This window comes from Pelodiscus sinensis, chromosome 1 (genome assembly GCF_052426305.1).
Source record: "Pelodiscus sinensis isolate ZL-2025 chromosome 1, ASM5242630v1, whole genome shotgun sequence".
NCBI lineage: Eukaryota > Metazoa > Chordata > Testudines > Trionychidae > Pelodiscus > Pelodiscus sinensis.
The window spans coordinates 234405001-234427924 of NC_143052.1; the positions used below are offsets into that span (position 1 = coordinate 234405001).

At 41.5% G+C, this 22924-nt stretch overlaps 1 protein-coding gene across 5 annotated transcripts in view; it reads right to left on the reverse strand.

Annotated features, from left to right (window-relative positions):
* The window catches only part of REV1 (REV1 DNA directed polymerase), a 104488-nt gene that overhangs the window by 18605 nt on the left and 62959 nt on the right, over nucleotides 1–22924 (reverse strand). For all 5 annotated transcript variants that reach the window (XM_075916886.2, XM_075916871.2, XM_075916874.2 and 2 more), the window contains 5 exons: nucleotides 17070–17242; nucleotides 7518–7620; nucleotides 6448–6613; nucleotides 5633–5835; nucleotides 4218–4451 (listed from right to left, as the gene is read on the reverse strand). In XM_075916886.2, the coding sequence (XP_075773001.2) occupies nucleotides 4218–4451; nucleotides 5633–5835; nucleotides 6448–6613; nucleotides 7518–7620; nucleotides 17070–17242 (879 nt within the window). The remainder of the gene's footprint in view (nucleotides 1–4217; nucleotides 4452–5632; nucleotides 5836–6447; nucleotides 6614–7517; nucleotides 7621–17069; nucleotides 17243–22924) is intronic.

Sequence of the window (22924 nt, forward strand, 5' to 3'; positions counted from 1 at the left end):
TCTGAAAGATGAATATTGCTGCATCAGGATTAAGGAACCACTCATGGTGAGAAAAGAAAGGTCTGCAGAGGTGATGATCTATCCTAGTGTTCCAGGCTCCCGAAGGCGAGAAATTTTGAAGTGGATGGAATGCTTTGTACAGTAGTCCAACAAGCATCCAATAGCTCCTCCCTGCCTGCTGATGTAAAACATGGCTGTTATGAGTACTTGCACAGCTTTGCCTGTGATCTGGGGTAGAAACACCTGGCATCGTACGCAGGCTGCTGTGAGCGGATGTTTATATGCAAGGGGGTTCCACCTGGGACCACAGATCTTGAACTCTAAGATGCTTAAGGTGAGTCTCCCAACTAGACTGGACAAGTCCGAGATTAGAGGTACTGAGTCTGGGATGTGACAAAAGGATGCTGCCCTTATTGATCAGGATTCCTCTATCAGCTGAGGGAGCTGAGGATAGGGCAGGAACTGTAACACAACTCGGTGAGAACACTGAGGCCATTGGAATCAAAAAAGGGTCTGAGGAACAATCTTGCATGCTGTACCACGTAGGTGCACGCTGTCAAGTGATCTTAAAGCTTGAGGCAGAAACTGGCTGTTGTGATGCAGTGCGCCTTGATCTTTGATATCAGAGCCAACATTGTCTGACAGCTTGCTTGTAGGAGGAAGTCTCTAGTCCGGATAAAATCAAGCACTGCACCAATAAGCTCTATCCGCTACACAAGGATGAGAGTTGACATGCTCATTTACCAACAGACCCAGAGCTTGGAAGATAGCTTGGACCAGACTGATGCTGGCTCTCTCCTGGACCTCTGACCAGGTATTGATCAGCCAGTTTTTGAGATAAAGTTAGACTCATGCATGTTGCTTTGACATCGTGCAGCTGTAATTCCTGAGTATCAATAGTGCACTCAGTATTTGAGTCTGGGTGGCACAGTAGAGAAGACCTTCTCTCAAACACTGCCTTGTATGAATGGCTAGAAGATGCTCCCAAGTACCAGGAGAAAACCCTATGGATTCCTGCAAATGCCACTGTCCATGAGGACAGGTGACTGGAGGAGCCTCAGCACCAGAATCTCACAAAACATATTAGGTACTAGTATTGGCCCTCTGGTTGGCTGTACAACTTCACTTCTGACCCCAAGGACAAATCAGCATGGAGGGACCATAGGGCTGGTAACCTTTATCAGTTGGTGCTGAGAGTCCAGGGAATGGTGTCAGAGGAGTGAACACTTTGCAGACATCAGTAGTTTCTTCCTCTGTGGTCAGTACCAGTGGAGTCAGTGCCAGAATAAGAGTTTGAGGCAAGGTACTCACTCTTGCTTGATGACCTTGCTCGTTCCAGAACTTGTTCTGCCAGGGTTGGCAGTACTGGGAGAACCAATTGGTCCCTGGCCACTGCAAATCCCTCCAAGGTGGATTACACGGAAATCCAGTTGGTGCTATGACGACCCCTTGATGTTGGTGTACAGTCTTGTACTAGACTCAACCGCACCTCCAAGCAGGATTCAGTCGAAGGTGCCAGAGTGGGAGTAAAGAAGTGGTGCACTTCCCAAGTTTATTCTTCCTCAGTTCTGGGAAAAGTCTCCTCCTTGGATCTTTGTTTCTTCCTCAGTACTAGTATAAGGAAACAGAGCCAGGACACTTGTTCCATTGGAGAAGCACACCCTACCAATGTCTGACCAGCTCTGTTCCAACACTTGTCTACTCCTGGCTTCCATTAGGATAGAAGTTAGCTTAACCTTCCTGTCCTCACTCATGAGGCTTGATCTGGCAATGCTCTCAAATGTAATCCACCCCCCAGACACTTCAGACAGCTGCAGTGTAGGTTCCCCACTGGCATGGGCTTGCCACAGGAGGCACAAGGATTGAAGCCCAGAGAATAAGGCATGCCCAGCCCCAGGAGTGTAGGATGCCCTTCTGAGCTAAATGTGGAGGCTATCACTATGTATACTACTACTAAAAGAAATAACTGACGGTAACTAGACTTGTGAAAGAAAGGAAGGAACAACAGAACCACTGACTGAATGTCTTGCCAAGGCAAGAGAAGTTGTTCCAGCAACCATCATGGGTAGTAAGAAAGAACTGAGAGGATGCAAGGTCTCATACTGGCACAAGAACACACGGCATTAGAACTAGCCCAGCAGATATCATGGAGTGAAAAACCTCCAGCAACTGTTCTTGCGGCATGCGAACACCTAATGTGGAAAGGACATGAGTAAGCACACAAAGAACTAACTTCAATACAGCAAACACATGTCATTAGGTTATAAATATACGTAAAAACCTGTATTCATTACTACTTAAATACTCCGCTTTAAACTTCAAACATTACATATCGTATAGCTTTTTCTATATTGCAAATGACTATTACGGAGGCTAACAAATGAATTAAACCTATATAGATTCTTACAACATGAACCTCAGAACTAATAAGTGAAAACTTCCCACAAATTTCCAAATGAACAAAACCAAACAGCTGATTAATCAGGCACCCTCTCATTCAGACAAAAGTGAGGTAGAGTTGAAAAACAAATAACTTAAGAAGTAATTGCAGGGCATAAATTTGTAATAATTTACATCTGCTGAGTTGTTATAGCTAAAATACTCCACACCTGCAGTATAACAATCATAATATTTCAATTTTTGGAGCGTTCTACTGTACAGATTCATTAATAATTTCAAATATAAATAACTTTTCTTTTACACATATGGACAAATTGGAAAGCATTTAGAAAATCTGGTTTATGAGAAAAGAAAAAATATTGGGCATTTTTAGTTTTGAGAAAAGGAGATGGAGGTGGGACCGGATAACTATCTTCCAACATATTAACAATTGCTATAAATAGGATGATGATCAATGTGTCTAGGGTATATTCTCTCATTACAATATAGTTTATGACACGAAAGCATTTTAGGCAAGACCACATATTGTTTTACATTAAGCTACCAATAGTAACAGATTTAAGATTTGTTGAACTCATGTTACTTTAAGTTTTGAGAACTTGTGGCAAAGTCCCTTTGTAGATCCAACCCTAATACCTAACAATTAGATGCATAGAAAAAATCACTGGAACCCACAAAGCCTGAGTTACACACTTCAGAACAGGATGCACAAAAGCCAGGACACTGGACAGTGTAAGCTAGAAAATTGGAAATGGTAATGAGAAGAATAAGCCCTACCCCTCAGCAACTTCAGCACCTAAGTCAAGGCTGGAGTGAAACATCTATCTCTGTTTGCAATCTACAGCTGGGAACTCAACTCCCCTTTTTTGGAGTTACACAGCTTAGGAGGCGAAGCTGTTTTTGCAATTCCACACAAAATAGCTGGGGAGAAAGGCCTCTATTACAACCTTTAATCCTGTGGTTAGGGTACTCAGCCAGTGTGTAGGAGATCCTAGTTCAATTCCCCCCCTCACCTAATGGGATGTTTAGTCAAGTATAGTATCCTGAGAACAGTGAATATAGAATTAGCTCCCATCTGATCCATCTTAGACTGGGATTGAAGAGAAGATGAACAGCATTCATCCACCACTTCAAGTTATCATCCTATAAAGCCACTTTTGCACTCCCCTAATCTTGGTCCTACCATGCACCAGTCCAGGAGTCTTCATGATTCAGAAGTCCTTAGGCTTCTCTAATTTGCAATAGCAGCCTCAAGCAACAAATAAAGCATCTGGGAATTGCTGGGACACATGGAAACTTTTGTCATTCCTCCTCCTTCCCATCACAAACACACACTAAATTGGTCGGCATGTTACGTATGGCCTGGGAGTTACTACTCTAGCTTTATGCCAACAAACAATCTATCTACAAGGAGCTGATCCTTTAGTGGCTAGTTATGCTTATTTTAGAACTGCTTTGCACTATTCGTATAACCCAAGACAGCAGAAGTGCAAGGAAAAAACTGGTCCTACATCTCATTTTATTTCAAAATTAGGAGTAATTGCAGAACCTGTATGTCAATTTTTTTCCCCAAGTCACAGATGCTGAAATACTGGCGACTATAATTCATTTACATATATTATACTTTGAGCCCAGGATAAAAATTCTAAAGTTGCAGAGCTCAATACTTAGTGGCCTTAGTGGATATGTTCTGAAGGACTCAAATTATAATAATTTTGCCTGGATAAATTAATTTGTTAATTATTTATTACTACAGATTCAAAGCTCATATTTTTTGACACCATGTTAAAACCCACTTATTTTAGAGTATACTCTACCTGCGAGAATGCTGGTAGGGCAATTACATTAATTCCTGCATTACTGTTTGGCTCTTGGAGGTCTGATATTTGTAGGAGAACTGCTCCAACTGGCTGTGGCAGAAACTCACTGTTACACCCATTTATGGGCTCTTTTTTACTATCACTATAAGTCTCTCCCTGTTGAATGGTGTACATTTGCTCTACTTGTTCTCTGAGATCAGATGGCAGTGCTTCCAAGACAGACAGATCTAACTGCAAATAAAATAAAAATAAAAAGGCCATTAGATTTTTCTGGGAAGATTATAAAATAAATACTATGACTCTTTAAACTGAAATTAGAAGAAATTGTAACACAATTGACACCCTAATTTGTATAACAGAAGCTACCTTGGAATATGACTGTACTAACAGTTGTGGCAGCTGTATGAAGTAAAAGGGAAAATGCCTAACATTATAAGCTGCCCAGTAGATGCAAGTGCTTAGTTTTGTATATTTACAAATAGTATTTAACATAATAAATAAATATCTTCTATAATAAACTTTCCTTTACATCTATTTAATCTGCATTATAACCCTAAATAACCAATACAAATAAAATATGGGCAACATGTATATTGATTTAAACATCTGTCTACTGTCTGGTTTAAAGCAAGTTGAACTGATCATTCAGCAATACAGCAACTTGATCACTCAGTTTTGTACCTAAATATATTTTCATCTTTTGTATTATATAACTTTAATATGTTAAGCAAAATTACCATGACAATTAATTAGTGTAGAGCAGAACTCTTATTTAGCTCTACTAAGATATTAGGATGAACAGGACAATAACAAAAGGATACTAACAGTGCTTAAGGGTTCTACCTTCATGAAAACATAAACGGGACTTCGTAAAAATCCCCTTTAACGGTTAGTCTACATGGAAAATAGTCTCTATTAATAACATAAGATCAGTACATAATACATAATTTAAAATACATATTTAAATTCCTAACATTTTAATTTTTATCATATACTAGCATTATCACAAAAAAGTATCACAAGATTGAGTTAAGTTTTCAGAACTTTGTGATTTTTAAAACCAAGGTTTTTATTTCTTTAAAGAGCTTCAGAGTTGCTGAGTGTAGGGTAATCTATTCAATACCCTGATTTCAGAGTATCTTCTTTTTAGTCCCAGTTTTATTCTCTGACATTGTACAAAGGAAGAAAAATACTGGAAGAATGACAGTTTTTCCTGCTTGTGTTAATTCCACCAAAAATAGGAACTGCATTCCTGTACAATATCAGAGGGGTAGCCGTGTTAGTCTGAATCTGCAAAAGCGACGAAGAGTCCTGTGGCACCTTATAGACTAACTGAAGTGTAGGAGCATAAGCTTTATGCTGTACAATAAATTCCAAACATATATCAGAAGTTCTGTAACCCTCATATTTACCTGGGACGGTGAAGGAACCTCAATACTTAAATTAAGTCTTGATTTTACACTTCTAGGATTGTGTAAACCATTCCATTTGGCTGCAGACTCAACTTTGCTGGTAATTGGATTGAGACCGGATGTCACATGGGTAGTGAGAGATGGCAAAAAAGAGCACGTTCTTGATGCAGACGATATTTCGAGATCCATAGCCGCCACAAATACTTTAAATGTAGAAAGCAATACATAGAGAGATTCTCTTAAAAGTTCAAAAACATATTTTCGCATGGTATGGAATTTGAGTTACCCCATATTTCTACTGAAAAACATTTGGTAGTTTGTGCAATAATGGAAATGGCTAATGAGAACCTTTTGCTGCTTTAAATATCTACTTTAAGCTATCCAACTAACTTTTCAAGATTTTAGACGTTCTGATTCTAAACTAAGATGTATGTCGCTCTTTTTCGGGAGGGAAGGGGGGACTTAGAGCAAAATATGCACTCAAAGTCTTTATTGCTTACATTAACTTGCACTGAATTTTTGTTAAAAAATGTTCAGATGCAAAATCATGGTAAATTGAGTTGTTTCCCAAAAGGAAGCCAATACTTTCACAAACACAAAATATAACTAACCATAGTTATAAAGCATGCAGTGTTGTCCTCGATATTAGAAAAACAAGGTGGGTGAGGTAATACCTTTTATTAAGCAACTTCTGTTGGTGAAAAAAACAAATTTCCAGCTTACACAGTATATTTTCCAGGCCTAAAGAAGAGCTCTAAGAATATCACAGCTAAATACGAGGTAGAACAGGTTGTTCAGTATAAGTAGCTACTGACCTTCTTTATGGTCTTCTTCCAAATGTTTCTTAGGTTTCTGAACATGAAGAAGATCAATAACTGAATGGGATCCCCCAGGTAAATGTCCAGATGGTACTGATGAGCGAGAGGAAACAGCTGAAGCGGTTTTATTGATGGGAACTAACTGATGAACCTGAATTCCAACCTCAAAACAAAAACACATTTGTATCCTTATTTCTAATCACAAAATCAAGAACAATAACTAATAAGTGTAACTTAAGCAGTCATTAATTTAATGGAGGTTTTAAAAAAATGTATAAACTCCTCCAGCCCTCTTGACCAAAAACATCCACTTATTTTTACAGGAAAAATATTCTGCGGACACTAAAAAATAAAATCAGCCCCATGTCAACGGCTAAGACATTACAAAAGTGCCACCTTCTTCATTTCTCTGGGGTAAAGAAAAAGGCTATGTCAACAGAACTGCATGAACAATTTAGATTCTATGTTACACTTACCACTTCAGTTCCTGAATATCAAACAGTGAAGGTAAATGCCAAGTGCACAAGAGCAGGGTTCCCCCAAAGTGAGATAGTAACAAACTTAACAGACTTTTATTTTCTATGAGGTATATTCCCTGCCCAGAAAAGCTCCCCTCACCTTTAAATTTAGTCCAAAGTAACACCCAAACTAAATCTACAGATATTTAAAAACATATTTTGTACACTTCAAGGGTGCGTAGTACCATTTGCAGGTTTACCTCCAACTTTTCTAAAATCTTGGGAGAGAAATCCTGAGATAGTGTATGACTGGCCACACAGCATGAAATAGGTGGTGAATGGATGGCTACTAGGCCTTTTTCTACATTTACATAGCTAGTATATTATTCACTGCCAATCTGTTAACTGTAATTGTGATATTCAACTGTGAAACTATGAAAACTTTACTAACTTTCCAAATACTGAAGTTGTACTTCTTCGTATGTGCAACTATTACTCTTTTAATATCAATCTAAATGTGTGCAGCCAAACAAAGTTGCATAAACTATATCAACACAGAATGGGAAAGTAAAAAAACAGAAACTTGAATTCTCAGTTTTATTAACTCACCCCTCGCATATCTGATATGTTCAGTTTCATTGTGTGAAACATGTTTAGTGTTTCTTTCCCAATTACTTTTGCGCTATCTGTTGCATGGTCTAGAGTTACAGTTCTGCAAATAAAATACAGTTAAAGAAAAGATGTGTTATCAAGTCTTAAAGCAACTTTATGCTATTAATTCCAGACATCACTTCAAAGAAATATATACTATTTGTACCACGGAGAAAAGTAATTTCTCAGTCCACAAAACTGGAACAATAATTTTTCAGAAAACCAGGAGAAATCACTATAGAAACATTTACTAAAATAAATACTTATGAGAGATGATTATCAGTCTGAGATCATTTAAAAAATTTCTGGATTATTAGGTTAGAGAGGAAGAGGGAAAACATTCTTGTCTTTAATAACTAACTAACATTAAAGATCTAATAGATCATTTTATGGGGGAGGGATAGCTCAGTGGTTTGAGTATTAGGCTACTAAACCCAGGGTTGTGAGTTCAATCCTTGTAAAGGCCATTTAGGGATTTGGGGCAAAAATCTGTCAGGGATGGTACTTGGTCCTGCTGTGAAGGCAGGGGACTGGATTCAATGACCTGTCAAAGTCCCTTCCCGTTCTAGGAGATAGGTAGTCTCCATTAATTTATTTATTAAAATCACCCTAACATACATGTAGTAGCGAGAGGCATACAATAGTCTGTAGCTACACTCTTTCAGTTGCAAGTTGCTGAGGGGTAGCTATGTTAGTAATTCTGAAACCAATGAGTAGTCCTGTGGCACCTTAGAGACCAACAAATACATAGGATCATGAGTTTCACTGGTAAAACCCACTTACTCAGATGAGCTGGACTGGAAACAACAAAATCCAAGGTAGTTTGCTTTCTTTCAAGCCCTGAAAGATGCACTGGTGTCACAGACTCCTCCTTTCCCACTTCTGTCTCATATACCACATGCTATCTCCTCTCATTATTGTCTCATTGCACACTTATACTTCTCTGTTGCTTGGTCTGTATCAACCTGTTGTCTTGTAGTTAGGCCTTGTCTACACTACACTGTTTTGTCAGCAAAAGCTGCCTTTTATTGACAAAACAGAGGAGGTGTACACACTACAAAGCTACTTTTGACAGAAAAACAATGCTGTTTTGCTAACAAAAAAAATCATCTTAGCAGGAGGCATAACATCTTTTGTGGAAAAGATAAAACGATGAAGCATCAGTGTAGACACTGCTGTTTGTTTTGTTGACAGAACTAGCTTCTGCCAGTATCCCACAATGCCTGTCCTGATTGCTCTGTTCACCGTTTTGATCTCTGCTTCTATGCAGGCATGTGCTCCTCCCTTTTCAAAACTCTAGGAAATATCTGTCAATTGATCATGCTTCTCCTTTTGGGGAACAGAGAAAAATCATTGGAATGCTCATTTTCTAGCCTGTACTTGGAATACCTGCAGCAGGCAGACTGGGGGGAGAGACTGCAGTACTGCCTGGACATTTCTCACCCCAGAGAGCTCACAAAGCTACTCTTAATGCTGTTCCTGGCAGCTGAGGAAGCTGTGGAAAAACTCTGAGGCTACGTCTACACTACAAGGTTTTTGCGCAAAACCAGCTGTTTTTCCTCAAAAACCTAGGGAGCATCCACACTTCAAATGAGCTCTTGCGTAATTAAATGGACAGTTAAACGGCAGAACAGAGGACTTTTTCCACCATAGGTAAACCACCTTTTCTGAGACATAACTGCTTTTAGCGCTACAACTATTGCACAAAAAGGCTAATGTGAACATTTGAGCAAAAAACCCCTATGGAAAAAAGCACTGGTGCTCTGATGGCCATTCACAGAATGGTCATCAGAGCTTTCTTGCACAAGAGGGTCCAGCAGTGTGGACGCTCTCTTGTACAAAAGCACATCGCTTCCGCCCTGTGCTTTGAAGTGTGCACGTGCTCTTGCGCAAGAAGTTTTTGCGCAAAAACTCTAGTGCAAAAGGCTTCTTGCACAAGAAGTCTGTAGTATAGACGTAGCCAGAGAGAATCACAGAATCATAGGCAGGCAAGCACAACAGGCTCCTTCGAGAGAGACTGCGGCAGAGCAAGAGGCTGTGTGGGAATGGTGCTGTTCCCTTTCCCCAGGATAGGACACGCAGCCTGCTTAGTTCCCTTCCTCCCCCCACTCCCACTTTAGTTGAAAAAGCAGCTGACAACCTACTAGAATGCCCCTGTAACTTTGGGATTAAGAAACCTGTATGATGTAATGCTGTACCTGCTTCATAAGGCATTGCAAACACTTCCCAAAGGACTCTGTAGCCATTTGCTACCACAGTGCACTGCAAGAACTGTAGTGTGTATGCACTCTACAAACAAGGGAGCTAGCGTGCACATGTAATAGCAGTTTTAATTAAAGTACTTTACGTGGCGTAACTTTTGCCTAGAAAACTTTGTAGTGTAGACAATGCCTAATATTGTAAGTTTCTTTGTTTTCTGTTTGTACAGCACAAAACATAACTGGACCCTAGTCTAAAATTAAAGCATTTAAGTGCTATAATAATACATATAAAACACAACAAGTCTCAACATTCTAACATCTGAAGTATATTCTGTTCCCCTTTCCTCCCTGTTTGTGTAAGTATATTGTTCTTAATATTCTTTGTTTCCCTTTATTTCTGATTTGGACATCTTTAGCTCTCCTTCCTTCCTCCTATATTTTCCATTTTTATCCTAGATTAGTTCAGTTTTTAGTTTCATGAACAGAAAGCTCAAATACTGGACTGTCCGGTTCAAAACCGGACACCTGACAACCCTAGCTGATTCTCATTTCTGCTTTACTTCTCCCTTTAACACTAGATCAAGGGTCAGCAATCTTTTTAAACCAAAGAACCAAACTATATCAAAATTCAGAATAAGTGGCGAACAAAGAGCCATATAAGAATGTCCATTTGCATGACTGAAAATATACAATTTAATATTATTAATAACTGACATAATGATTAATAATATCATAAATGAAACATTGTACTCAAAGGCTGTGTCTAGACTGGCAAGTTTTTCCGCAATTTGCGGAAAACCTTGCCAGCTGTCTACACTGGCCGCTTGAATTTCTGCAAAAGCACTGATGATCTCATGTAAGAAATCAGTGCTTCTTGCGGAAATACTATGCTGCTCCCATTCGGGCAAAAGCCAGTGTAGACAGCTCAGATTTGTGTTGCGCAAAAAATCCCCGATCGCAAAAATGGCGATCAAGGCTTTTTTGCAGAAAAGTGCATCTAGATTGGCACGGACGCTTTTCCACAAAAAGTGTTTTTGCGGAAAAGCGTCCATGCCAATCTAAGAACATAAGAACGGCCGTACTGGGTCAGACCAAAGGTCCTTCTAGCCCAGTATCCTGTCTACCGACAGTGGCCAGCACCAGGTGCCCCAGAGAGGGTGGACCGAAGACAATGATCAAGCGATTTGTCTCCTGCCATCTCTCCAGCCTCTGAAAAACAGAGGCCAAGGACACCATTTTATCCCCCGGCTAATAGCCTTTTATGGACCTAACCTCCATTAAATTATCTAGCTTCTCTTTAAACTCTATTATAGTCCTAGCCTTCACAGCCTCCTCTGGCAAGGAGTTCCACAGGTTGACTACACACTGTGTAAAGAAGAACTTTCTTTTATTAGTTTTAAAGCTGCTCCCCATTAATTTCATTTGGTGTCCTCTAGTTCTTCTATTTAGGGAACTAATAAATAACTTTTCTTTATTGGCCCTCTACACACCACTCATGATTTTATATATCTCTATCATATCCCCCCTCAGTCTCCTCTTTTCTAAACTGAAAAGTCCCAGTCGCTTTAACCTCTCCTCATATGGGACCCGTTCCAAACCCCTAATCATTTTAGTTGCCCTTTTCTGAACCCTTTCCAAGGCCAAAATATCTTTTTTGAGGTGAGGAGACCACATCTGTACACAGTGTTCAAGATGTGGGCGTACCATAGTTTTATACAGGGGCAGTAAGATATTCTGGGTCTTATTTTCTATCCCTTTCCTAATAATTCCTAGCATCCTATTTGCCTTTTTGACTGCCGCTGCACTCTGCGTGGAAGTTTTCAGAGAACTGTCCACGATAACTCCAAGATCCCTTTCCTGATCTGTCGTAGCCAAATTAGCCCCCATCATACTGTACATATAGTTGGGGTTATTTTTCCCAATGTGCATTACTTTACACTTATCCACATTAAATTTCATTTGCCATTTTGCTGCCCAATCACTCAGTTTGGTGAGATCTTCTTGGAGTCCCTCACAGTCAGCTTCTGTCTTGACTATCCTAAACAGTTTGGTATCATCTGCAAACTTTACTACCTCACTGCTTACCCCTTTCTCCAGATCATTTATGAGTAAGTTGAAAAGGATTGGTCCCAGGACTGACCCTTGGGGGACACCACTAGTTACCCCTCTCCAATCTGAAAATTTACCATTTATTCCTACCCTTTGTTTCCTGTCTTTTAACCAGTTCTCAATCCAAGAAAGGACCTTCCCTCTTATCCCATGGCCATGTAATTTACACAAGAGCCTTTGGTGAGGGACCTTGTCAAAGGCTTTCTGAAAATCCAAGTATACTATATCTACTGGATCCCCCTGATCTGCATGCTTGTTAACCCCTTCAAAGAACTCTAAGGGTACGTCTAGACTACAGGCTTCTGTCGACAGAAGTTTTGTCGACAGATACTGTCGACAAAACTTCTGTCGACAAAGCGCGTCCAGACTACATTGAGTTCTGTCGACAAAGCAAGCTGCTTTTGTCGACATGGTAGTCTGGACGCAAAGGACAGTTTCCATTCAATAACACCTTCTGTCGACAGAAACTCTGTCGACAGAAGGTGTTATTCCTCGTAAAATGAGGTTTACATACGTCGACAAAACTGCTGAGTTCTGTCGACATTATGTCGACAGAACTCAGCGGTAGTGTGGACGCAGGTATAGTTTTGTCGACAAAAGTCCACTTTTGTCGACAAAACTCTGTAGTCTAGACACACCCTAATAGATTAGTAAGACAGGATTTCCCTTTACAGAAACCATGTTGACTTTTGTCCAACAAATTATGTTCTTCTACATGCTTCACAATTTTATTCTTTACTATTGTTTCGACTAATTTGCCCGGTATGGAAGTTAGACTTACCGGCCTGTAATTGCCAGGATCGCCTCTAGAGCCCTTTTTAAATATTGGTGTCACGTTGGCTACCTTCCAGTCATTGTGTACGGAAGCCGATTTAAAGGATAGGTTACAAACCACAGAAAATAGCTCAGCAATTTCCCATTTGAGTTCTTTTAGAACCCTTGGATGAATGCCATCCGGTCCCGGAGATTTGTTAACATTAAGTTTTTCTATTTGTTCCAAAACCTCCTCTAATGACACTTCAATTCGGGACAGTTCCTCAGATTCATCACCCACAAAGGACGGTGTAGATTCGGGAATCTCCCCTACGTCCTCAGCCGTGAAGACTGAAGCAAATAAATCATTTAATTTCTCTGCAATGGCTTTATCGTCCTTGATTGCTCCTTTTATAGCTCGATCATCTAGGGGACCCACAGGTTTTTTAGCAGGCTTCCTGCTTCTAATGTACTTAAAAAACATTTTGTTATTTCTTTTTGAGTTTTTGGCTAGCTGTTCCTCAAAATCTTTTTTTGCTTTTCTTATTACATTTTTACACTTGATTTGACAGTGTTTATGTTCCTTTCTATTTATCTCACTAGGATTGGACTTCCACTTCTTAAAAGATACCTTTTTGTCCCTCACTGCTTCTTTTACATGGTGGTTAAGCCACGGTGACACTGTTTTAGGTCTCTTGCTATGTTTTTTAATTTGGGGTATACATTTAAGTTGGGCCTCTACTATGGTGTCTTTAAAAAGTTTCCGTGCCGCTTTCAGGGATTTGGCTCTAGTCACTGTGCCTTTTAATTTCTGTTTAACCGCCTCATTTTTGTGTAATTCCCCTTTTTGAAATTAAATGCCAGGGTGCTGGACTGATGAGGTGTTCTTCCGACCACAGGAATGTTGAATGTTATTGTATTATGGTCACTATTCCCAAGCGGTCCTGTAACGGTTATTTCCTGGACCTGATCCTGCGCTCCACTCAGGACTAAATCGAGAATTGCCTCTCCCCTTGTGGGTTCCTGTACCAGCTGCTTCAAGAAGCAGTGATTTAAGCCATTGAGAAATTTTATCTCTGCTTCTATTCCTGAGGTGACATGTATCCAGTCAATATGGGGGTAATTAAAATCCCCCATTATTATAAAGTTCTCTATTTTGGTAGCCTCTCTAATCTCCCTCAGCATTTCAATGTCAGTATCGCTGTCCTGGTCAGGTGGTTGGTAATATATCCCTACTGCTAATTTCTTATAATTGGAGCATGGAATTACTATCCATAGCGATTCTATGGAATGTGGTTGATTCATTTAATATTTTTATTTCATTTGATTCTACATTATCTTTCACATACAGTGCCACTCCGCCACCCACCCGACCTGCTCTATCCTTTCTATATATTTTATATCCCGGTATGATTGTGTCCCACAGATTTTCCTCATTCCACCAGGTTTCAGTGATGCCTATTATGTCAATCTCCTCATTTAATACGAGATACTCCAGTTCACCCATCTTATTAGTCAGACTCCTAGCATTTGTGTAGAAGCACTTTAAAAATTTGCCACTGCTTATTTGTCTGCCCTTCCCTGATGCATTGGATTCCTTAGAATGCGGTTGTTTGTCTGCTCTGGCCCATGGTTTGTCCTCTCCCCTCCTCTCTTTCTGATTACAGCTTAGAGAATCTCTATCAATGGATTCTCCTCTAAGAGAAGTCTCCTTCCGATTTACATGCATCTCCGCACCAATCGGCTTTCCCCCATCTCTTAGTTTAAAAACTGCTCTACGGCCTTTTTAATGTTTAGTGCCAGCAGTCTGGTTCCACCCTGGTTTAGGTGGAGCCCATCCTTCCTGTATAGGCTCCCCCTCTCCCAGAAGTGTCCCCAGTTCCTAATAAATCTAAACCCCTCTTCCCTACACCATCGTCTCATCCACGCATTGAGACTCTGAAGCTCTGCCTGCCTACCTGGCCCTGCGCGGGGAACTGGAAGCATTTCCGAGAATGCCATCATAGAGGTCCTGGATTTCAGTCTCTTTCCTAGCAGCCTAAATTTAGCCTCCAGGACCTCTCTCCTACCCTTCCCTATGTCATTGGTACCAACATGTACCACGACCACCGGCTCCTCCCCAGCACTACACATAAGTCTATCTAGATGCCTCGAGAGATCCGCAACCTTCGCACCAGGCAGGCAAGTGACCATACGGTTCTCCCGGTCATCACAAACCCAGCTATCTATGTTTCTAACGATCGAATCACCTACTACTAACACCTGCCTCTTCCTAACTGGCACTCCCTCCCCCTCAGAGGTATCCTCAGTGCGAGAAGATACCGCAACATCCTCTGGGAGGAGGGTCCCAACTACGGGATGATTTCCCTCTGCTCCCATTGAATGCTCTGTTCCCTTGAGACTTTCATCCTCCTTAAGAGCACTGGGGCTCTCAGACTGGAGGTGGGACAGTACTACAGTGTCCCGGAAAGTCTCATCAACATAGCTCTCTGCCTCCCTTAGCTCCTCCAGTTCAGCCACCCTGGCCTCCAAAGCCCGAACTCGGTCTCTGAGGGTCAGGAGCTCCTTGCAACGAGTGCACACATACGCCACCCGCCCACAGGGCAGGTAATCATACATGTTACACTCGACGCAATAAACAGGATAGCCCCCACTCTGCTGCTGGGCTTCTCTCTCCATTTTTCTAATGAATAAGTTTAAGTGTAATCTGGGATTCTTTTTAAACCTCTGTAATATAGATTTTAAGAGTTAAGTTTTTAAAAAGGTCTGAAGTCAGTAGTGCCCTCTAACCTCCCTCTCCAAACTCTCCTGTTAGCTGTTCCTGTTCGCAAGCTCCCTCATCGCTGAGTCACCGGCTTATATAGCTCTGGTAGCCCCTGACTGAGGCTCAGCCAATTAACAGAGGCTTCTAGATTTCAAACCTTTTAGAAGCTCCTTCAAACAAACAATCAAACCAAACAGACAAACACAATCTAGACACTCTTTTCCGCAAATGCTTTTAACGGAAAACTTTTCTGTTAAAAGCATTTGCGGAAAATCATGCCAGTCTAGACGTAGCCAAAGACTTTATTTAATGGGACGTCTGCTGCTGCATCTTTTGGCACATTACTTTGAAGTTTACACCATAACTGGCCAAATCCAGCTTCATGCACGTATTCAGGCTGTCTATCAGTCTTATGATCGGGGCTGCGGATGTGGGGGTGCAAGAGTCTGGGTTGGGGTATATGAGGGGCTCAGAGCATGGGATTTGGGTATATGATGCACTCGGCATAAAGTTGTGGTGTGTGGGGGTACAGGAGTGTTATGGCAGGGGAGTGAGGATGTGGGGGTACAGGAGTCTGGGTATGTGGGGGCAGGAGGGGCTCAGGGCAGAGAGTTCAGGTGTATTATGGGCTCAGAGTTGGGGTGTGTGTGTGGGGGGGGGTTACAGGAGTGTTATGACGCTGTGGCCAGATGGGGTCTGGGCTCCAGTTGGGCGATTGCTGGTCTGGCTTAATTTTAAATGAAGTAAAATATTATGTCCAACACAAAAGGTTTCAACATTGTTTTTATTTACGGCAGGGCTGAAGAACCTTTTTTGTGTCGGGCCAAACCTACAGAAAAAAATCAGTTGGGGACCACACAAGTGAGAAGCAAAAACCTCCCTCCAAAACCCCCCAACGCTCACTGATGTGGCCCTCAACTGAAACACCTCACTTCCCTGGTGTTCCAGCCCTATGGTGGGGCAGGGTTAGAGAGGACTGAGGTTCAAGGCCTGAGGCCAGATTTACTCTTATGAGTTTCCAGGGTTAGTGGATTTTGTGGATGTAAGCCTTTTAAAGAAAACTTTCTAGTCCAAACAACTTCTGCTTATTTCAAGGTCATCATAATGAAATTATTTTTCTCCTTATAAAGGAGACTTGAAGGAGAGATATTAGTCTTTAAACTGTGCTAAGATTATCAGAGGAAAATGTATTTAAGATTTGTTTTGCATGAACATCATAAAGTCTAATTATGTTGCTACAGGAAAAAAGACCACCACCTAGAACTGTATTAAGCAAAATGTATATGAAGTCTGAAAACACTACTGCAGCTATTAGAGATACTATGTACCATATAAAGCCCAATTCTGAAAGGCACTGAGAATCTTTAATACCTTTTATATCAGTGTTTCTGAAAGTGTAACGTGGAAACAACTTTCAGAAACACTAACTGGCCTCCCTGGCTCCCATTGGCTCTGTTTCGTCCTTTGCAGCCAAGGGGAGCTGTGGGAAGTGGCGTGGGCCGAGCCACCACTTCCTGAAGCTCCCCTTGGCTGCAAAGGACAAAATGGAGGCAATGGGAGCCACGAGGCCCCGTGGCCGCGGCGCCAGTTCATAAACAAACAATAAACAAACAAGCGGCCAGTTAAAGTGTTTCTGAGGTACATGCATACCTACGATTCATTTTTAATTCTATGCAAGGTTACCTGGCAATGTTGTCACAAATTCCATGACCTCCATATTTTGCAGGCTCTACAGGGGCCCCAGCCTTTCTGACCATGATTTTAAGAGTTAGTCGTTTGCCTTTCATACCAGCAGCTTCCAGTCTATGTTGGATCTCTTCTGAAAGACTCAGAAGGAAAGCTTCTGCTTCCTTAGGCTAAAAGGAAGGGGGAAAGTACTTTATCACTTTCTCTCATGCAGATAATAATGAAATCTATTGAATACCTTTAAAGATTAAAAGTATTTAAGTTAAATTAATATACTTTATGCAGTTTTGGCATGAAGCTAAAATCTTGACACTAAGTTTTAAAAACAATTTAAAAAGAGCACAGTCAACTAACAACAGCAAGAAAATTCATAGGTAAAAATGCCTCTTTGAACTTAACCTGTTTTGCCCCTGAATAGGATAATTTTCATTACATGCATACTGATATTCTGATGTATGACAAGTTTCAGGATGCAAATTTCATATTTTGTAATATGTATTCATAGAAGAATGTTCTGAGGTAAACCACACACACTTTGGGGATGTGGAACATTGAAAAATTAGTTTTATTTTCCTACTAAAAAGTGCAACTTCTTTATAGAGCCATTTTAAGTTCAAGTTGCTTTATTCAAGATATTTTGATGACAACTAGCATGAACCCTGAAGACAGGACATTCAATGGGCATCAACATTAGTTATTTGAGATGTGTTTCCCTGGATGCTCTACTGTAGGTGTATTTGCACCTCTAATCAGAGGTTTTAGGTAGCGGTGTCAGTTCAGACTACACATGTGCTCTTTCTCCCTCCCTCAAGACTATCTCTTAGAGAATTAACAAGTAGAGGGGAGGAGGGTAGTGTGACATTTTCACCCCACCCCCTGTGCTTTATGAAATTGACTTATGAATACAGATATGCATAACTCAAAGATGCTTTGGACAAAATACCTCATTTAACCCATCAATTTTAATGTCACAATCTGCTGGATTTGTATATCTTATTTTGGTGTATGTATCAGTCTCGTATGTAAAGATTCAAATACGGGGCATGGAATGGTTTATGGTTTTAAATGTGTAAATGAAAGCCACCAAGGGTGTTTTCCTCACTATCTGAGTGATCACCAGTAAACAGACTCTTTTTTGTCCTTTGAGTCTAAGCAGTGGTTGGTCTTAGGAAGACATGTGATAACCCCAAGTGGTAGGGTCTGACCAGGTAATTTTCCGTAGAAGGTGGGGGAAGAACTCAAAGTTCCCTCCCAAAGTGGAATCTATAAAACAATGGGAAGCAAGCTGCCCCTTTGTCTTTGGTTGGCATGTCACTCCCAAGAGACGACCAGAGAACCCCAAGAAAAAGATCTTCCCTGGTTTGGAGGCTTAACTGAAATAAGAACAGTTTTAGGGAAAATTTGTACTGAGCTTTTAGTGTTAAAACTACTAGCTGTTTTTTCTGTTATTTTAAATCAATAACCTACTTTGCTTTGCCAGTTTTCACTTGCAACCACTTAAATCTTACTGCTTATACTTAATAAAATCACTTTTATTTACTATCAAGCCCAGTGTAAATAACTGTTAACTGGGGGGAGCAATCAGTGTGCACATCCTTTTTTCATTGTTAAAGGGAGCTTACCTGTATGATTTATTTATCTGATCCCATTTAGGAAGTGGGCTCCTGGAAGCTGGGCCCAAAACTACATTCACCACAGACCTGAAAAGATTCAGTGTCTGTATTGCTCTTTGGGTGGGAGAGGGGGCTGTAATCTCAGCTCTGTGCCTTGGCTGGGGGAAACTAGGAGATCCGGCCCAGTTGGTCAGGGCGATGAGAAGCCCCAGAGAGCGAGAAGGTGAGTGTCAGTGGCTTTGTCAGGACTCTAGGATGCACCCCCAAGGGGCCTTCTGTGACTACACCCCATCACGGGTAGGTTATGGAGTATCTATAGGAACACACATCTGTAGACATCTGTATGATGGTCATTCAAGAATACAGATGGAAGCAATAGGAATACAGATGAAACCCTTGATAACAGTGATTAATACAACTCAAGACACGTTTGGGCAGTGTTAAACGATATTTTGGAGCCTTTAGATCTTTCTATGAATGAAAGAAAGAGTTTAGAGGACTTCCTGAAATCCTTAATCCTATCTAAGAAAAATGCTAGTGCTTTTCTAAGATCTAGAATATATAGAAACTCCTCCCTATTGTTGCAATGTGGTTGAGGAAGATGGAGCTGTTGATTTACATCGAAAGTTGATGCAATTTTAGGGAGAAACTTGGGATGTGGCCTCCGAGTTACTTGTCTTTAAAAAGACAAGTTGGGTGTACAATGAAGGTCATGATTTCTCCTTTGTGCCTAACTGAGATGACGGCAGTTAGAAAGTTTGTCTCCATGGACAGGTGTAACAAAGAGCAAATTGCTATGAGCTCAAGGGAGGTCTGGTCAAGGTTAAGATCCCAGATTGGCGTGGGTGGGAAGAGATAAAGTAAGGGAAGATATTTCCCAATGCTCTTAAGGAATCTACGTGTCAACAGGTAAGTGAACATACTGTGCCCATCAACCTAATGGTGGAAAGCTGTTATGGCTGTAAGGTATACATTAAGGCAGTTTAGAGTTTTGACTTCTTGAGATCTAAAATGAGAGGGAAGGAAGATGAGATTGGTTCTGTGTTCTTAGTATGACATCAAAGTTATAATAGTTTCCACTTTTGTAGGTAAGTACAAAGTAAATGATTGACTTGCGGCTGTGCAGCAACATGTCTTTCACTTTGTCAGAGCATTCTACCTTATAAGACTGGCACCAAGAAGGAGCCAAGCATGGAGGTGAAGGAACTGCAGATTGGGGTGAATGATCAGCCTGTTGCTTTGAGAAAGAAACTGGGGAATGAGCAGAAGAGGAACTGCCATCTCTGTCGGGTGCAGGAATCGGTCCTATCTTGGCCAGGAGGGTACATTCAGAATAACTCACAATTTGTTTAACTGAATTGTCAACAGGACCTGGGACAGAAGAGGAAATGGCAGAAAGGCACACAAGAAGTCCTAGTCCTATTGGAGAAGGAGGGCACCTCCCAAGTGAATGTTTACTTGGGATGGCCCTGGCGCAGTAACAAGGACATTTCTTGTTCCAGATCTGTAATTGGAGATCCCCAAAGGGCAGATATGTCTTATAACACCTCTGAGTTAACTTCCCTTACCCTTATAATAAAATTCTGATGTAATGTATGCAAAACATTCAAATGTATAATTAGAGTTCAGTTCCCATTCACGGTCATGCAAAAAGTTCCAACAGTCTGTTGGTTGTCACATTCTGTATTCCCAATAGACAGACAGCTGAGATGAGAATGTTGTGATGTATGCATCAATGCCAATATTTGAGTGATTCCATGCAGAGAAGCAGCATATCTGGCACTCCCTCCCTAGCAATTTATGTAAAACATGCTGGGGGCAGAGCTTGCAGTCAGGAGCAGCATGCAGAGACCTCTGTTCCCCTCTCCAAAACCACTGTGTCCATCATGACCTTTGAGCATTCTTGATGAAAGGTAATACGAGTCCAGAGAGCCTTTAATTCTAAAAGATTGTAATGGAGGGTCACTTCTCTGGAAGACCATCTGTCTTGAACCTTATGGTGTGAAGGTTAGCTCCCCAGCCTATCAGGGAGGCACGTGTCATTAAAAACAGCATTGGTGGTGGATGCATGAAGAGAATGCCTGTTTGGACACTGAATAGCTCTTTCCACCAGTCCAGGGAGTGATATACTGAGGAAAGCAGTGATAGCAGTTTGGTTAGTCTGTCTCTGTGCAGGGAATAGACAGAGTAAGCCACATCTCAAAACATTTCATGAACATCTGGTGTTTGGAGTGACAAAGACACATGTTATCATATGACCTACCAGCTGCAGACAGTTCCTAGCCAATATGAGGCTTGGCCTGTTGCTCTGAGACTTGTGAGGGTAGTGACTCTCTATAGTGCATTGCTCTTCACTATTTTTGAAGTGGGAGCCATTTAAAGTTTTTTTTGCCAATGTGAGAACCACATCCACAAGCTCTTCCTCTCCCATTTACTCCATGCCCTCTCCTACCTCCATGCCCACTCACTAGGCTTTCACTAAGCTGGAGCAGGGGTTGCTGAGTGTGTACAGGCTCTCTGGGCTGTGGCCGAGGACTTTGCAGCATGGAAGGGCTCCAGAGACAGGAGGCTGGGGTAGAGGAAGGACTGAAGGGTGCAAGGTCTAGAAGAGTGTTTGGGTGCAGGGGGGAAATCCAGGCTGGAGCAGTGTTGGGGTAGAAGAGGCTCTGGGATGAGGAGTCCAGAGTTGGTTATGGGGATATGGAGGTGGTACGGGGTGCTCCTCTGGAAAAGGGCTCAGGACAGGGGTTTGGGATGCAGGAGGGGATATAGGTTGCAATAAGGGATACAGAGTGTAAGCTCAGGGCTGAAGCTTGGGATGCAGGAGTGGAAATTCTTCCATTGTAGTCTGCAGCTCTACAATGAGGTGTAGCCAATAAGACTGCCTCATTACCACTACTATGGAGACTAGGGATGTACAAACAATGCTTACCAGGTTATTGGTCAACCAGATCTATTCAAACCCCATCAGACCGACCCCAGGAGCAATCCCCTGCCCCGGAGGATCGGCCTGGAGCAGCCCCCTGCACATCTGGCAGGCAGGACTCCTGCCCCACTGAGGCAGCAGAACCAAAACCCTGGTGGGACCCAAGCCCTAGCTGCTTTGCACATGCTTTGCAATTGTTAACTGGTTAACTGTTTTAATGGCTGTTTACATCCCTAATGGAGACCAAGCAACCGATTGTATCAGCTTTGTCGAGTGCCTTCTGTAACACCATTCAGGCTAGTGACTGGCTCTCTCTGACAATCACTTGAAAGTATTCCTTTTGTTTCTCTGGTAAATGTTCTAAAAATGCATTAAGTTTTTTATAATTAATATAACAATAATTTGGCCACCATAGCTTTGGTAGTTTGTGATTCTAAACTGAAATGTCACTGACAAATACACCTTTCTCAGAGATCTAACCTTTTCCAATTCCAATCACATGGGGTTGAATTGGCATGACATGCATTAACCACATTCACTATGACAGAGTTGGAATGTGGATGTTGAAACAGGAAATCTGCCTCTTTGGGAAGGATGCAGTATTTTTCATTGGCTCTCTTGCCAGTTCATGTCTGCCAGATGATGTTGGTAGGATACAGAACTGCCTCATTAATTGGGAGAGCAATTCTGGGTAAGAGGTGGTATGCAGGATATCCACCAGTGTGTGATCTGTATTTGCCACTTCCTGCAAGGAACTCTATAGCTCACATAACACCATCTTAATAATATCTTGGAAGTTCTTGAAATCAGCAACTAGTGATGGTGTGGGAGACTAGGAGGGCAGTACAGCCTCATCTAGCGAAGATAAGAAGTTTGCTGAAGGGGTAGCTTCTCCTTCAAACCTTTCCTCCTTTTCCTCAAGTTTCCTTCTCTGGTTCAGGGGGTCTGGACAGTGATGCTGTAGATCATCAGGCAGTCTCTGAGACACTAAATGCCCTCAAATATGGGATTTGTACTTTGCCCAAAGATCTCAATACAGCCATGCTGTGGGGAGGGGAAGGGAGAATGAGTGGTGGGAATGCCCAAGGAGCTCAATGGAATTAAGGAAGACCCTTGTATTCTGATGGCAGGCCAGGATGAAAGGCTAGGAAAATGACATCCTCCTGTTCACTGTCAGACTTGTTACCGGGAAAGGGTGGTACACAGACTAGTGCTTATGGTGATTCTGGGTTCCAGGATGTGCAAAGTAGCAAGGTCCCTGTATCAAATAATGGGAATAGTGGTTCTTCCCCAAATGTCAGGTCTCTAGGATA